The sequence below is a fragment of the Aspergillus nidulans genome, chromosome III (assembly GCF_000011425.1).
Source record: "Aspergillus nidulans FGSC A4 chromosome III".
Classification (NCBI taxonomy): domain Eukaryota; kingdom Fungi; phylum Ascomycota; class Eurotiomycetes; order Eurotiales; family Aspergillaceae; genus Aspergillus; species Aspergillus nidulans.
The window spans coordinates 3,359,318-3,373,480 of NC_066259.1; the positions used below are offsets into that span (position 1 = coordinate 3,359,318).

The 14,163-nt window shown below is 53.3% G+C and overlaps 6 protein-coding genes across 6 annotated transcripts, besides 1 other annotated feature; 4 read left to right on the top strand and 2 right to left on the bottom strand.

Annotated features, from left to right (window-relative positions):
- Positions 1-14,163: part of a sequence feature (contig 1.158 1..283337(-1)) that runs on past both edges of the window.
- On the top strand, positions 271-1,547 carry ANIA_11090 (TauD/TfdA dioxygenase family protein; the record flags this gene model as incomplete). Its single annotated transcript, XM_676771.2, has 4 exons — positions 271-636; positions 693-1,134; positions 1,185-1,288; positions 1,341-1,547. The coding sequence occupies 4 exons, from the start codon at positions 271-273 to the stop codon at positions 1,545-1,547; spliced, it is 1,119 nt and encodes a 372-aa protein (XP_681863.2).
- On the top strand, positions 1,866-3,040 carry ANIA_11095 (class I SAM-dependent methyltransferase; the record flags this gene model as incomplete). Its single annotated transcript, XM_050611848.1, has 3 exons — positions 1,866-2,188; positions 2,244-2,911; positions 2,961-3,040. 3 exons carry the CDS (start codon positions 1,866-1,868, stop codon positions 2,984-2,986), a joined length of 1,017 nt encoding a protein of 338 aa, XP_050467829.1. The 3' UTR covers positions 2,987-3,040.
- On the top strand, positions 4,210-5,707 carry ANIA_08593 (uncharacterized protein; the record flags this gene model as incomplete). The annotated part of the gene is made up of 3 exons (XM_676770.1): positions 4,210-4,559; positions 4,614-4,862; positions 4,909-5,707. The coding sequence occupies 3 exons, from the start codon at positions 4,210-4,212 to the stop codon at positions 5,705-5,707; spliced, it is 1,398 nt and encodes a 465-aa protein (XP_681862.1).
- ANIA_08592 (uncharacterized protein) lies at positions 6,447-8,458 on the bottom strand (the record flags this gene model as incomplete). Its single annotated transcript, XM_676769.1, has 5 exons — positions 6,447-7,305; positions 7,350-7,390; positions 7,441-7,676; positions 7,723-8,164; positions 8,216-8,458. The coding sequence occupies 5 exons, from the start codon at positions 8,456-8,458 to the stop codon at positions 6,447-6,449; spliced, it is 1,821 nt and encodes a 606-aa protein (XP_681861.1).
- On the top strand, positions 8,964-10,427 carry ANIA_08591 (uncharacterized protein). The gene is made up of 4 exons (XM_676768.2): positions 8,964-9,529; positions 9,589-9,975; positions 10,035-10,127; positions 10,187-10,427. Exons 1-4 carry the CDS (start codon positions 8,981-8,983, stop codon positions 10,292-10,294), a joined length of 1,137 nt encoding a protein of 378 aa, XP_681860.1. The 5' UTR covers positions 8,964-8,980; the 3' UTR covers positions 10,295-10,427.
- Positions 10,427-13,379, bottom strand: ANIA_08590 (uncharacterized protein; the record flags this gene model as incomplete). Its single annotated transcript, XM_676767.1, has 2 exons — positions 10,427-12,343; positions 12,435-13,379. The coding sequence occupies 2 exons, from the start codon at positions 13,377-13,379 to the stop codon at positions 10,427-10,429; spliced, it is 2,862 nt and encodes a 953-aa protein (XP_681859.1).

Sequence of the window (14,163 nt, forward strand, 5' to 3'; positions counted from 1 at the left end):
TTTGGCAACACGACCGGTCCACTGAAGCGGCTCTCCGAGAATTTCGCCGGTGCCCCGCCGACGGCGCTACCAGCCTAGCCGGTGCATGACTCTTGCCTGGCTCCCACATGGTTCCTTCATGTTCCAGGATGCTGCGAATGGTCTAAGCATGGGGAAGCTGGACCGTATGACAGCCGGTGCAGGTGGGGGAGGTTGTATATGAATGTCGCCATCGCGGATTCTTAATCCCATCCTCGCCGTCGCTGAAGAGCCACGCACACATTAACCACCATGCCGACTGTAATCCAAGAAGACAGCCCAGCCCTGTTTGGAGGAAACGCCGAGGCGCGCCCTCGGATCTCCGCACCCCTCGAGGACTCTGGTAGCTTGGACGGCTACCAGCGCCAGGATCTTACTCCTGTGATTGGGACCGAGTATGAAGGGCTCCAGATCGTCGAAATTCTGCGGTCGCCAAAACGCGACCAGCTGATTCAGGACCTGGCTGTTACTAGTAAGAGCTCTCTGGTCCTACGGACCGCCGGTGTCATACTAATTCTGGTAGTCTCGACACGCGGAGTAGTCTTCCTCCGGAACCAGGATGTGACACCACAGCAGATGCGGGAGTTTGCGGAGAGATTGACCCAATTGGCAGGCTGCGTGAGCTTCACTCCCCCATTTGCGCTTTTTTGCTCCCAGCTGAGACTTTTCTACAGCCAGAATCGTCCGGACTTCATGTCCACCCGCTGACGGAGGAGGGCAGTGAACTGGGCGATCAGATCAGCGTCATCAGCAGCGAGAAGCAGAAGAAAGGCGGCGGCCTCACGCACCAGCTGAGCGATGTCAGTCGGTTTGCTTCTGCTGGCTGGCACAGCGATATCAGCTTCGAGCGAGTTCCGTCCGACTACGCCATGCTCAAGATCCATACTCTCCCCGAGACCGGCGGCGATACGCTATGGGCATCAGGGTACGAGGTCTACGACCGTCTGTCGCCTGAGATGGCGGCCTTTCTAGAGCGCCTGACAGCGACCCATGATGCTACTTTCTTCCATGATGAGGCGCGACGGCTGGGCAATCCCCTGCGGAAAGGGATTCGAGGGTCGCCGCTGAACCACGGCGAGGAGCTTACGGCGGTTCATCCAGTCATTCGAACCAACCGTACGTATCCCCTTTACAAGAATCACTAGCCCATCGCTGACCGTTTTTAGCGGTTACCGGGTGGAAATCAGTCTATGTTAACAAAGGCTTTACCAAGCGCATCAACGGAGTGACCAAGGACGAGTCGGATGTGCTTCTGCAGTATCTCTTCAATGTGAGTAAGACAGCGTTTATCGCCAACTCAGTGCTAAGACTGTTTCAACTAGCTTGTCACACAGAACCACGATGCACAGGTCCGCTTCAAATGGCGGAAGAATGATATGGCGATCTGGGATAACCGGTCGACCTGGCACTGCGCGACGTATGACTATGCGGAGACCCGAACTGGTGATCGGGTATGCAGTCTGGGGGAAGCGCCGTTCTTGGACCGTCGATCCAAGTCCCGGAAACAGGCTTTAAGCGAGGGGCATTGATTGAACGTTGTTCCTGGAGAAACTTGGCAAGAATGTACGTAAGCTATGTATAGATTCAGGGCACGGATAGGGCAATCTTGACGTCAGCCACGGGCCGGCACCACCTGTCATCAGTCCACGATCATGATCTCATCCATCATTTTAAGGTTACTTCCACCCTCTAGATCCAATGATCCGGCCTGGAATAGCATCCCGTCGGCCTTGCATTCCGGATCATTCTTACCTCAACGCGGTGGACTCTGTCCCGCGACGTTAGCATTTAGAGTATATAAGGAGCAAGCATCGGTTAGCCCTCTATAGTAGCAGTAATCCATCGAAATGTTTGAGAGCGTCTCTGTCCCTCGTTTTGCGGTTAAGCCGCATCCATCCCAGACCTCTTCTGTCGCTCAGATCATCGATATCCGCTCTGACAAGAAGGATGTCGAGCTGCGCGTGTCTCTCCAGCAGAGCATCCACAGCGACGACGCCGCGCTGCCCGATCTGCTCCTCTGGGATGAACAGGGGCTGCGCTATTTTGAGGATGTTACCTACTGCCCATCGTACTATTTAACGAGGGAGGAAATTGGTCTGTTGAAGAAATACAGCCTGCAAATCGCCGAACACATCCAGCCGGGCAGCATGCTGGTCGAGCTGGGGAGCGGGTGCGTGCCCACTGTTCACTGTTTTCTACGGATGCCTTTTATTGACTTTCAGCAGAAACCTCCGCAAGACGAAGATTCTGCTGGATGCGCTCGAGGAGCTAGGTCGGCCGGTAGACTATTTCGCCCTCGACGTCTCCTACCCTGAGCTCAAGCGCACACTCCGCCCCGTCGGGGCGGGCGTCTACCAGCACGTCCGCTGCTATGGGCTGCTGGGCACCTATGACGACGGTCGGAAATGGCTCCAGCATCCTGATCTGCAGTCACGTCCAAAGACGATCCTATACCTCGGCTCGACGCTGGGAAATTTCGAGAAGCCGGATGCGGCGCAGTTCCTGGCTAGTTTTGCGCAGCCGAATACGTCGTTCTTACTCGGTCTAGACGGATGCAAGAACGAGAAGCAGGTCCTGCAGGCATACAATGATCCTGACGGGATCAATCACCGGTTTGTTAAGAACGGATTAGTGCGCGCGAATCATATTCTCGGGCATGAGGCTTTCGATCTGGACAAGTGGGATGTCACTGGTGCTTGGGATGAGGAGAGCGGGGCGCATAACCAGTACTATATCACCCGCGCCGATGTCTCCCTGGACGGAGTGGATATTCCGGCAGGGCATAAGCTGCTCGCTGTTCGTAGCCACAAGTATGATGCGGATGACCGAAAGAACCTATGTGGGAGCGCTGGACTGAAGGTGGTGGACTTTTGGGCCTCTGAAAGCGAGTATAGTGAGTTTACCCTGCCTCAACCATTTGACGCCTGAAACTAACGAGTCAGATCTGCTTTACCTGGCCGGTATGTGAAGTGCGTCCGTACGTAGTAGGTAGTAATGTCACGGAGTTGTTACTTTACTTCTACAACTAGTACTTTCTCTCCTGCACCAAGGTCAGATACCATCCTCAAGCCGTGTCAATTATATCCGCCATATGCGTCGACGTGGAGCTGCAGAAGCCGAACGACTAGTTCCCACTGCAATTCAAGTCTACCTAGGTCTCAAATCACTCAGCCCCCGATGGGCTGCACCAGCGATCTGCAATGCCAAATTGACATCTGCAGGCCCTGACGGCTGTTTGTGCTCTCCCTTGATTGAAGCCTGGTTTATCGGGCACTTCGCTTCGCTGCTTCTCTTTACCGAACCATTACACTAATAAACCATGAGTGGCTCGCCGAAACTGCTCGCGGACGACGTTTGGCGGTCCGGTGCGTGATGCTCTCGTCTGACCAAAGCTACGCCGAGCCTATCGAGCATGATTTTATCCCAGTGTTTCCGTGTATACATCTGATTGTTGGAAAACAGTCTCTGACCCGCTAAGAGCTAGACGTTCTGACAAGCAGATCGAGGGTGAGAGAGAGAGGCAGCTCAAGCCAGTTCTCCCCTCTGCTTGGTCTAAGCCGCGAAAAATGCTTTCATGGACGAGAGCTCAGAATCTAGTGTTTACTTCCATCCTGCCAGAATTGCTGAGACTAGGATTTATACCAAGGCCATCAGGACCGTCTGAAGTAGAGCCGAATATAATCCGTACGAGATCCTCTACATTACACACCATACCCTGGATTAGACCAGCTCTGCCTGTAGGGCTATAATGCCCTCGTCCCCAACTGCTATAGAACGTTTCTTAGATTTCTCTGGACTTTAGTTCCAAAGTCCGTCGCAAAGTCCGATGCCACCACTCCAGCCAGCGAGGCAGATAAGGCTGTCAGTTTGATGAGAGTCTGGATTGTATCAATTACTAATCTCTCTTAATCCTTTAGGCCCCCAGTCGGACATCAAGATGAGGGTTTTCGGGCCCGAGCTATTATATCCGGACTCCAGGGCTGATTCTTGGGTTCTTCAGAAGTATAAAGTAAAACATTTGCCTTAATCAGAGCATAGATAGTTCGATTCCACCCAAACCCTGAATTTGGAACACAGTGCATTTCCTCATTAGGATTAGCTCGTTAATTTCACTCTATTTATCCTTTTGCGAGTTGCCGGGAGTTCCATTATACCACCAGGACTTATCACAAGCCTTTTAGCGCTCACCCCATGGCTCCAAAAATACTTAAAGACGGCACGGTGCTGTCCTATAACGCATCCACGCAGTCGATAAAGGCACTTCAGCGCGCTTCGATCTTGATTGTCGATGACCGTATTACCGCCATAGAAGAGAACAGCGATGATCTCTCTGCTCCGTCAAGAACCGAGACCATTGATGTCTCGGGGAAGATTGTCTCCCCGGGGTTCGTCAACACACATGTCCATGTGTGGGAGACTGTCTACCGCTCCATGGGACCTGACACGACTCTGGCGGAGTACTTTGGCTGGGTTAGCCACATGTCGGAGATCACACAGGCTGCGTTCACGCCAGACGACATTTACATAAGCTCTGTGGAGGGGTATGTTGAAGGTCTGAATGCGGGTGTTACGTCCTTTGTTGAACATGCGCACAGCAACTGGTCAGAACCCGTAATGGAATCGGGCTACCGGGCGGCTGTCGATAGCGGGGCGAGGGTGTGGTGGTGCTATGATGTTAGGCATAAGGAGGGATTTTCTAGTGACGAACAGTGGGAAGCTTACGGCGCTCTCATCAAAGATAAAAGCAGTCCCCGCGTCCTGCCTGGGCTAGCCCTGGACGGGCTGGCATGGACTGTTATGAACGGCGATGGAAAGGGAGCGGATCTCATTCGTGAGAAAAAGGAGTATGTTCCCAATCATTATGCTAGAGAGTGATGCTAACCGCAGCAGGAAGCTGGGCTTGCAAGCCCTCACTATGCACCATCTTGGTGGACCGTGGCCTCCCATGAATACATCCCCCACCACAGTCTGCGCTGACAATAACATCCATGAGGCCAATCTTCCGATCATTTTCTCCCATGCATCCTTTCTTACCGACTCAGACAAGGACCTCATGCGTAAGCATAACGTCTTTATCTCCATCACTCCTGAATCCGAATGCCTCTACGGGCAGGGCCAGGAGACCGGCCACGAGGTGTCCGACCAGGCATCCCTGGGCGTTGACACGAACTGGAATTTCTCTGGGGATATTGTTGGCCAGGCACGGCTTTGGCTGCAGCTGGTACGGTTCCGGAACTACACCAAGACCCTCGCAGCTGGCCTGATACCAAAGGCGAGCCCGATGGCCGTGGAGCAGGCTTTCCTGCTTGGCACAAGACAGGGAGGCCGTGCTCTACGAAGAGACGATATCGGCGTCATTACTGTCGGAGCGAAGGCAGACCTTGTCATCTTCAATGGCGATAGCCCGAGTATGCTAGGTTGGAGCGACCCCATAGCAGCGGTGATACTACACGCCAGCTCCGGAGATATAGAGCATGTCTTGGTGGATGGGGAATGGAAAAAGAAGGATTTCAAACTCGTTGACCTGCCTACCGGTGCATCGTGGGACGAGCTGCGTGAGCGATTTTTGGAGTCCTCAAAGCGCATCCAGCCTCATTTCAAGACTCCGCCGCCCCTACCGGAGAAGCTTTTTGGTGTAGCTGACTTCGGAGAGGTTGAGAATGTTAGTACTGTCTTTAAACCATCGTGAGAGGCCTCTGGTGGTCTATGTTGTTATATCGTGTCACTTAGTAGGTAGGGAATTTTTTATGCAATCCCATCCAGTTGTTTTAGTCAATCCTTGACTCCAAGGGGTTGAGTACTGTCTCTGCGCATATATTCAGATTCCTCCTTCCACGTTCACGTTGGCAGGCCGCTGCAGTTGTTGTGATAGCTGATGAGGTCGTATCCGTAATTAGTCAATATTTGTATTTGCTGGAAGGCCCTCTTTGCCCTACAGATTATCTTCATGATTTGCATACTGCTGGCGTTTCCACTGGCCGGATTAGGCTTTTTTTGTAGACATCACCACTAGTCTGGGTTTCGTAAATGGAGAGGCATACAGGTAGCTACTACAATCACTTTTCATATCAGGTCTGGAGGTAATTCGCAATCTGAGAGGATATGTTAACCCCGTGACTCTAAGCATATAGACTCTGCGCTAATTGCCACAACGTCTGGCAACACCGCGGGTTTGTCTGACAGTGATACTGGTGTCCAGTTTTTTCTCAAGCCATATGTGCCAACCGCAGAGAGTACCCTTAAGTGGGAATGACGGCGTCTGCTACCGGAAGACTCAAGTCTAGTGGCCAACAGCTTCGGAGGTCTCTACAAGGGCACGAGAAGCAACTGCAAAAGCCGAACCAATACTTCTCATGCAAATTTTGCCCTGCTCAAATAAGATGATCATATTTACACATTTTAAGAATTTTATCGTCTTCTTTACAAGTCTACGTGGATAGTGCGGAGAAATATGCATCCAAACCGGAGACCTCATCCAATCCCCCAACCCAAGCAACATGCTGGTCTGGGCGGCATAGAACAGCACAGCCAATTTGTTCATCAATCCCAAATTCCGCGTAAGCGCTCCCTTCATCAATAAAGACCTTGCCATAGTCCCACCCCAGGTTTTCGTCGAACGGATGGAACAGCTCTGGCAAGTCCAGCAGGCGCACCGATGTCCTTGGGCTCTTATGAATCAGAATCAGCTCAATTACCATCCGCTGAATGACTGCTGCCAGTACATTGCTAGAGTTGCCGCATTCTGCATGACTCTGGAATGCCTCTGTAAATATATCCAGCTTTTTAACATTCTCTTTTCGTCGTAAGTCTCCCGGGAAAACAAGCAGTCTCCATGCACCGGTGCTCGGCAGGGCTCTTGCAAGTTCTATCGTGGACGCATCTGCCTGGTTGACCACGGGAACCGTCCCCAATCTTCTCCCGATTGTTACATTCCTCGCACGCTGTGACCTCTCGCCGAGCTCATTTGACGCGATCAGGACATTCGGCCCGTAAGTCACCTCGACTCCAGACATAAACCCTGAAAATTGTCTGCGTACTTTGCAAACCTCGCTAATGGGCGCGTTGCTTTGCTCGTAAGTCTGGACCAGCTTAGAGTCCATCTTCATCAACTCCTGCGCAACAGGATGCCGTTCAAGCTCGTAGGTCTCAAGGATCTCGGGACTCAAGACGCCGGTGATCACGGATCCCAACTTCCATAACAGATTGTACGTGTCTTGAATAGAAACGTTCATTCCCTGACCGGCCTTTGGCGAGTGGGTGTGCGCTGCATCACCGGCGAGGAAGACACTGAATGAATTAGCGTTGTAACCTCGATGACCAATATATCCTACCGGTTGTTGACGTGATACTGCTTGATAAGGCCTTGTTTGATCTTTATATTGTCAGCGTCTATTCCACTCAACGGCCAGCATGGAAGCATACAGGATATATCGACGACCAGTCGCAATACTTGTAGGTCAGACTGTAAGGCTGCATTATCCTTTGAGCCATTTGGATCAAAGCATGGGGTGACTCTTCCGTCTTGTCCATGGCCTTCCTATCCAGGTCACCCTCCCCTTTGAGTTGAATATAAAAAGGAACCAACCGATCTTCTCTCGGGGCAGTCATGACACTCCCGTACTGGTCAGAGTGAATGGCGCAGGACTGCCGGATATCAGCTGCCAAAAGTCAGATTAGCACTTTTTGAACATGTTGCAGGCATACGAAAGTCAGTAATGGGCACAATATCAATAACCCCCCACATGGAGTCGGTCGATTCGGCGTCCATCGGCACCTTGAGCTGTTCTCTAACCAGACTCCGGGCACCGTCGCAGCCGACGACATACCGCGCCTGGATCAGCTCTGTGACTTGGGCATTCCCTGTTGCGTCCGTTCTGTCTTCAGGGCTTAGTACCTGCGTCATGCGATCTGTCCCCTGAGTCGTGCTTTCCACGGTTACTGGATGACTCTCGTGGTCAGTGAAGTATATCTTATCCGCACGCCTCTGTCTCTCGATCTTGACCCGCCCCTTTGACTCAATATAATCAATCAAAATCTGCTCCACCTCACCCTGGTTCAGCAGCATCTGTCCAAATCGTGATAGTCCCTCCGGCTGGGAGCGCGCACGTTGCTGGCATTCGAGCCTCGATGTCTCCTTATTGACGCCCTGCCGTCCCTCCAATTAGCCTACTACGGCTCCTCTGCCATTGACACTCACCCAATAGCTCATCTCAACCTCATGGACCCCTCGCCGCATAATCGGATCCATGATCCCAAAACTATCAAGGATCTCCAAGGTCCGGCTGTGGACACCGTCAGCATGGCCGGTCTCTGTCCGATGCTCTTTGGCATCGATTATCCGCGTCAACATCCCATATCGGCTCGCCCAGCAGGCCGCCATGAGCCCTGCCGGCCCGGCGCCAATAATCAGGAGATCTACCTGCGATGTCTTGAACGCCATGCTACTGAGGGAGAAGAACTCCGACGATAACGATCCTCAGCAGCGACGAGTCCAATGATTGGCTGAGGGTGTCATGCACTGAGCTAGTTTTATTTGAGTTACGATAGGCTCTCTTGTCCTTGGGTAAGGTTGGGGTCTATGATGGGGTTGCGTGCTCGCGGAGCCTGGCTGAATTAGGGCACGATGATGTATGACATAGACTATGACATCATGCAATGTGGGACTATCATCTTCCAATCAAGTTAATCCAGTTTCTATTCTTGATCTCATACGATGTTCTGTCTGCCTCTTCACATGCTGATCCAGTTTTCACATGTTTATATCCTTCTGTATTTACATCATCATCATAATCGCGTAGCTGGCTGGCCTGGTCGGCCCCCACCGACCTGAGTCCTGACTTTCCAAATCAAGTCACTCATAATGGCTAGCCCAGGCAGGGTATATATCCCTTACAGCCTGCACTCGCCGGAATTGTCAAGAGCTAATTCAAGACGGAACCAGAATCCAATCAATATCACCAACATGCCATCGTCCCAACCTGCGAGTTCCCATATAACCACCGCACCGCCAAAGGCTGTCAAGCCATTGGCTTCGAAGTCAAAGCCATTGGAGCCTAAGGCGCCCGAATCAAAGCCCAGTGACTCGAATGTGCCTGAGCCAGTGGAGCCAGAGGCCAAGGCACCGGAGACAAAGTCTTTCAAGGAGGCTCTAGTGAACGGTGCCGGTGATGGTGATAAGCAAACCGACAGCTCGAACTCGACTTCACCGTCGTCTTTCCAGTCCGATTCTATCAGGGATAGCAGCCCTAATACCTCACGATCGAACTCCAGTTCCAGTTCCCAGCCTACGAAAGAAGAGACCGACAAAGACACTGAGAAGAACATCAAGGAAAGGAACAAACAAGAACAAGAAAAAGACACTACCACCATCCCCATCGTATCCAAACACTGCGCCGTGACCTCCAAGCGCCTCCCAGCAACAAATGTCTCAATTGAAAAGTCCGGCGTTGCTCGATGCAATGTTGTCGATGGCGCTACCTCTGATACCTCCATAAAGGATTTCCATGAATACGTATGTGCCTCACTCCCTTCTTCCTCACTTTTACCAGCCTGCGACTAACCAGCAGCAAGACACCCATGCAACAACATATCCTCTTCTGGGACCGCGACCGCGACGGCCAGATCTACCCATATGATACGTACCGGGGCTTCCGGGACTTGGGCTTCAACATCCTCTTCTCCTTCCTCGCCGTGCTGATTATCAATCTGAACTTCTCGTACCCGACACGGCTCGCGCACTCGTTTCTCCCGGATCCCCGTTTCAGAGTTTACGTGGATAGCATCTACAAGGCGAAACATGGATCCGACTCTGGTAGTTTTGATGCCGAAGGCCGCTTTATCCCGCAGCATTTCGAGGACATGTTTGCCAAGTACGATGGAGATCAGGACGGAGCGCTGACGTTTGGGGAATTGTTTAATATGATGCACGGGAACCGGTGTGCGGCAGATCCGTTTGGGGTTCGTCATCCCTTCTTCGATCAAACTTGGGCATAGGCGATGCTAACGTGCTATTGCAGTGGGGCGCCGCTTTCTTCGAATGGGTCACAACGTGGCTGCTTATCCAGAAGGACGGAAAAGTTTACAAGGACGATTTACTCGGTGTATATGATGTAAGCTCTATGCGTGCTGTACTAACCTGACAATGTAAGCTAACTGGGTATCCTTATAGGGTTCGCTGTTCTGGAAGATCGCCAAGGCGAGAAAGTCTCCCCAGGGCTGGTCCCAGGGATTCGGGTTGGGCGGAGATGGCTTTCTTGGGGGTGTTAAAGTGATTTAAACCTTCACTTTCCCATTCTAAGGGCCGCATACGCGATGATAAGCGTATGGGCTTCCAGCCGCCAATGATCTTGTCCATAGGCTGCTACCAGACATTTAAAATAGAATGAAACCACGACTTATTCATACCGCCTTAACTTGTGTTCTTGTAGAGCGAGATGTCATCGTAGGGCGTCTGGATGGAAGGATGGACCGTCATGTTATGCGGAAGTTTCGGGAACGGTTCGCCAAATGCCTTTCCTTCGTTGAATTCTGTCGCTTCATAGGCTGGAGACATGGCGGTTGGAGAAGTCATCGTGGAGCTACGCGACTCCTGTTCAGGCGAGAAAACGCGCAGGTCCGACAGCATGGACGCTCGGGGGCCCGGTCCGAAGAAGAGACGATTGTAGATGCTGTTGCAAACTTCCCAGGCTCGCCTAGAAGGAACGCTGATTGTACCCAGGCTAAGAAGCCAGTCCAGACCCTTCTCCAGATGCAAGGTGATATGAGATGCTCCGTCGGCATGAAACCGAACGCAAAATTCCATTTCTATTAGAAGCACGGTGATCGACTGCATAAGATAGTGCAGCACGCACCACCAGGGCGACACTTGGACGAGCCAGAGCGCATCTGGCTTGTCCGGCAGCATATCCAGCAGCTCGCATGCAGAGTTGATGCATATCCGCGCTATCCGTTGCTGACTGAGCGCCGACGCTTCGTTGGGGGACCGCTGCCGCTCTGAGCGACACAGCGAGGGTCGACTGAGGGCAATGCGTAGACTGTAGAACCGAAAGGCCAAACTCCACCGCTGACGTTCGAAGTGAGGCGAGGGATGGCTGCCCCTCCACTGGAACACGGCAGGGACCCGGCTCAGCCACTCGTCGGTCTCCTGGACCAAATCCATGATGGAGGCGCTGATGGTTAGCCACGGCCGGCGTGCAAACCCAGGGCTGTAGAGCGAGTCGATGGCCCGCCGCATGATGACGGTGAGTTCTACGAAGTAGAAGAAATAAAAGGAATTGCTTGGGGAGATTTCCGTCGGACCCGGCCGTGGTTCCTGCCCAAACCCGGTATGACCCAATCTCGGAGGATCCCAGACGCTGAGACTCCCCCGCCGCTGGGACGTCAGTGCAAGCATATAATCGGTGCGCATACGAAAGTCCGTTAGCAGTCGCGACGCTAGCGGTTCTCGAAACTGCTCCTCATCAAAGGGAATCGGCAGCGGCGTCGTGCTGTACTTGTCCGGTGCACTCGTCGGTCGCCCAGTCATGATCGATAGTGTGTTCTCAAGCGTGTAAATCGACCACCACACCCGGTACCTGATCTCCTTTGAGAGCGTGGACGTTTCTTTACTCTCGCTGCGCAGATTGACCCCAAGGGCAATGGCTGAGCGGACGGAAACGCCACAAGCTCTCCAGGAGCGGTTGATATGTCCGATGGCCATTAAAAAGAACGCGGTCAACCCTTCAACTTGGACCTGTTGCAGATTAGGATGTTCCAGCAGCTGGCTCTCCGAATAGTTCAGCTTCCGCGCTCGGGTGAAACAGGCCATCGGCGAGTCCGCTTCTGCAATCCACGGCTTCGAGACGAGTTGCGCAAACTTGGACGCCAGCGCAAAGACCAGATTCAGGATGGTCAGCCACCGTTTCGTCGGCTGGATATCTGTCCGCGTATAATACATCTCATACTGCTGCATAAACGGCATTTTTGCGATGATCGGAAAGGATGGATGGACGGTGAAGAAATAGCAGTCGAGCAGCTGGTCGGCGATGTGACGCGGCGGCCGGCCGTACGGGTCAATATTGGGCTCCAAGGAGAGCTCTTCGTCGTCAAGGAAGTAGCAGACCGATGTGAGAGACTGCGATTTGTTCGACGCCTCCGAGTCTAAAAAAGGGGTGTCCTTCTCCAGAACCTGGTACAGCTCGTTAATCCACGACATCTCCGAGGGCCCGCCCATGAACCCAATCGCTTGTAACCCCTTGTCCTTGTGGAAATCCTCCTGGATATACTCGATACCAAACGACGGGGTATGTGTCGAGCCGTGTGGCGTCGGGTCGACATGTGCTGGATCCTGATCTATACTAGCAAACTGTTCGTAATTAGCCCGACTCTGCCCACGACCGACCCCAAAGATCAGAAGAGAATCGCTTTTTGCCGCATACCTGAGCTCGGGTTCTCAAAATCAGATCCCGGTCCTGGCTATCAACGCGCGGCTGGATTTCCTGCAGCAGTCGGTCGTAAGCCTGCACCTGCCTTTCCAGATCATGGAGCCGTTTTTCCGTCACTTCCCGTTTCCCGTCCATGTAAACGCAGTCCATGCCAAGACCGATACAGCGGCTGCACGGGGTCTGCCCGTTACATTTCGTCTTTTGCTTGCGACACTCGATACAGGCCCTCTTGACCCGTCGATTGCCGTACGCTCGAAGCTGGGAAACGCGGGGGATCGGGATCTTGGAGCCGGGAGTCGACGGCTCCGACGGGGTCAAGGGCAGCACCGGGTCGGTGGCCGTCCTCGCAGACGGAGCCGCCGGCGGCGCTGGCGCCGCTGACGGCTCTGCTCGCTGCTCAGACATGGCTGGGGGTGAAGGGTCGGGGAACGAGACGAGACGGAAGACCGCATTGTTGCCGGCGGGGCGAGGGCGCTTATTCGATCGCATGACACGACGAACGCGGGGGAACGACGAAGCGGGAAGAATAGAAGAGCAGGAGACGGTCGTCCCGGTTGAGGAAAGAGTGATCCATCTCTCTAGCAGCAGAAGCGTTGATGGAGGTCGACAAGCCGTTGACCGAGGAGCACAGGTGAAAAATGGGCGACCAAAGCTGGCGGTCTCCCGGCCGGGACTAAGTCCCGATTGGTGGCACCGCCTTCCGTGCTGGGCCTTGCACTCCCTCACGCGATCAGCTAAGCGGCTCTGGTTGGCCCGGCTAATGTCCCCTGGTCCTCTCTTGCCATATCTCCTAGTCGCCCCCGGCCTTTGCTCGGGATCCACCCGCACGACGAGCAGGCTCGTCAGGTTCCTGGAAGCGAGCTTCTCGATCCTGTGCTGACGAACCCAATCGTCGTGCGCATTCAGCCTGCCCATTCGCCCCTGGCCGACCCAGGCCATCGGTGCCTCCTAATCTTTTATCCTCATTCTGCAGTCTGGTTGGCACGGACTGGGTCCCTATTGTCGGATGGCTGTGGACACAGGCCCAGCCAAGGCCGCCATTACCGTCCAGCAGCCGTCATTCATCTGCTGATTCGTTCTGACTTCGTAGATAAAGCAAGGGGCCTTGTAGATCAGCCAGTCGCGTCGACTCGAAACTCAGCAGTACATCTAAGACAGATCTCCAGATGTCGTCCAGTGTTTCTCCAGGTCAGAAACTACGCGAACTGCCAGGGGCATGGGCGGAGACAAGAGTTTCTTTTTCTAATTTTTTTTTATTTCTTTTTATTTTTTTTCCCCTTCTTTTTCTTGTATTACGGCGCCATGGATGTGCTGAAGAAAGAGGTACCCACGGGAGTGCTCGGGAGTGGTAGTAGTACTGCCGCTATATACTACTGCGGAGTCTATACTAGAGGTCTTCGATCCATCCAGAGGTTCCTGATTCATACTTACCGACTGGTTCACTGGCTGGCAAGGCACGCTCGGAGCTACCGGGTTTCCAGCTACTCCAGAAGTCGAGGTTACATTTCTCCTTGGTACGTTGGTAGTCATTTCATCATAATGTGGGGAGGGCCCGCGCCGTGGAGACGGCAGAGCGATCCTGATTCATGAAGGGCGATCCAGTGGCCCTGGTTGCGACCTGAGGCGACGAGTCTTGGCCGCAGGATTTCAATTCCGAGAGCAAAATCGTGCCAAGCGGGGGCCGGCCGAACCATGCTCCTGGGAGTACCGCAGGCACAGGACA

Coding starts and splice junctions, on each gene's coding strand:
- ANIA_08591 (XM_676768.2), top strand. CDS start 8,981: ATGCCATCGTCCCAACCTGCGAGTTCCCATATAACCACCGCACCGCCA. Junction 9,530..9,588: donor TAAAGGATTTCCATGAATAC/GTATGTGCCTCA, acceptor ACCAGCAGCAAG/ACACCCATGCAACAACATAT. Junction 10,128..10,186: donor ATTTACTCGGTGTATATGAT/GTAAGCTCTATG, acceptor GTATCCTTATAG/GGTTCGCTGTTCTGGAAGAT.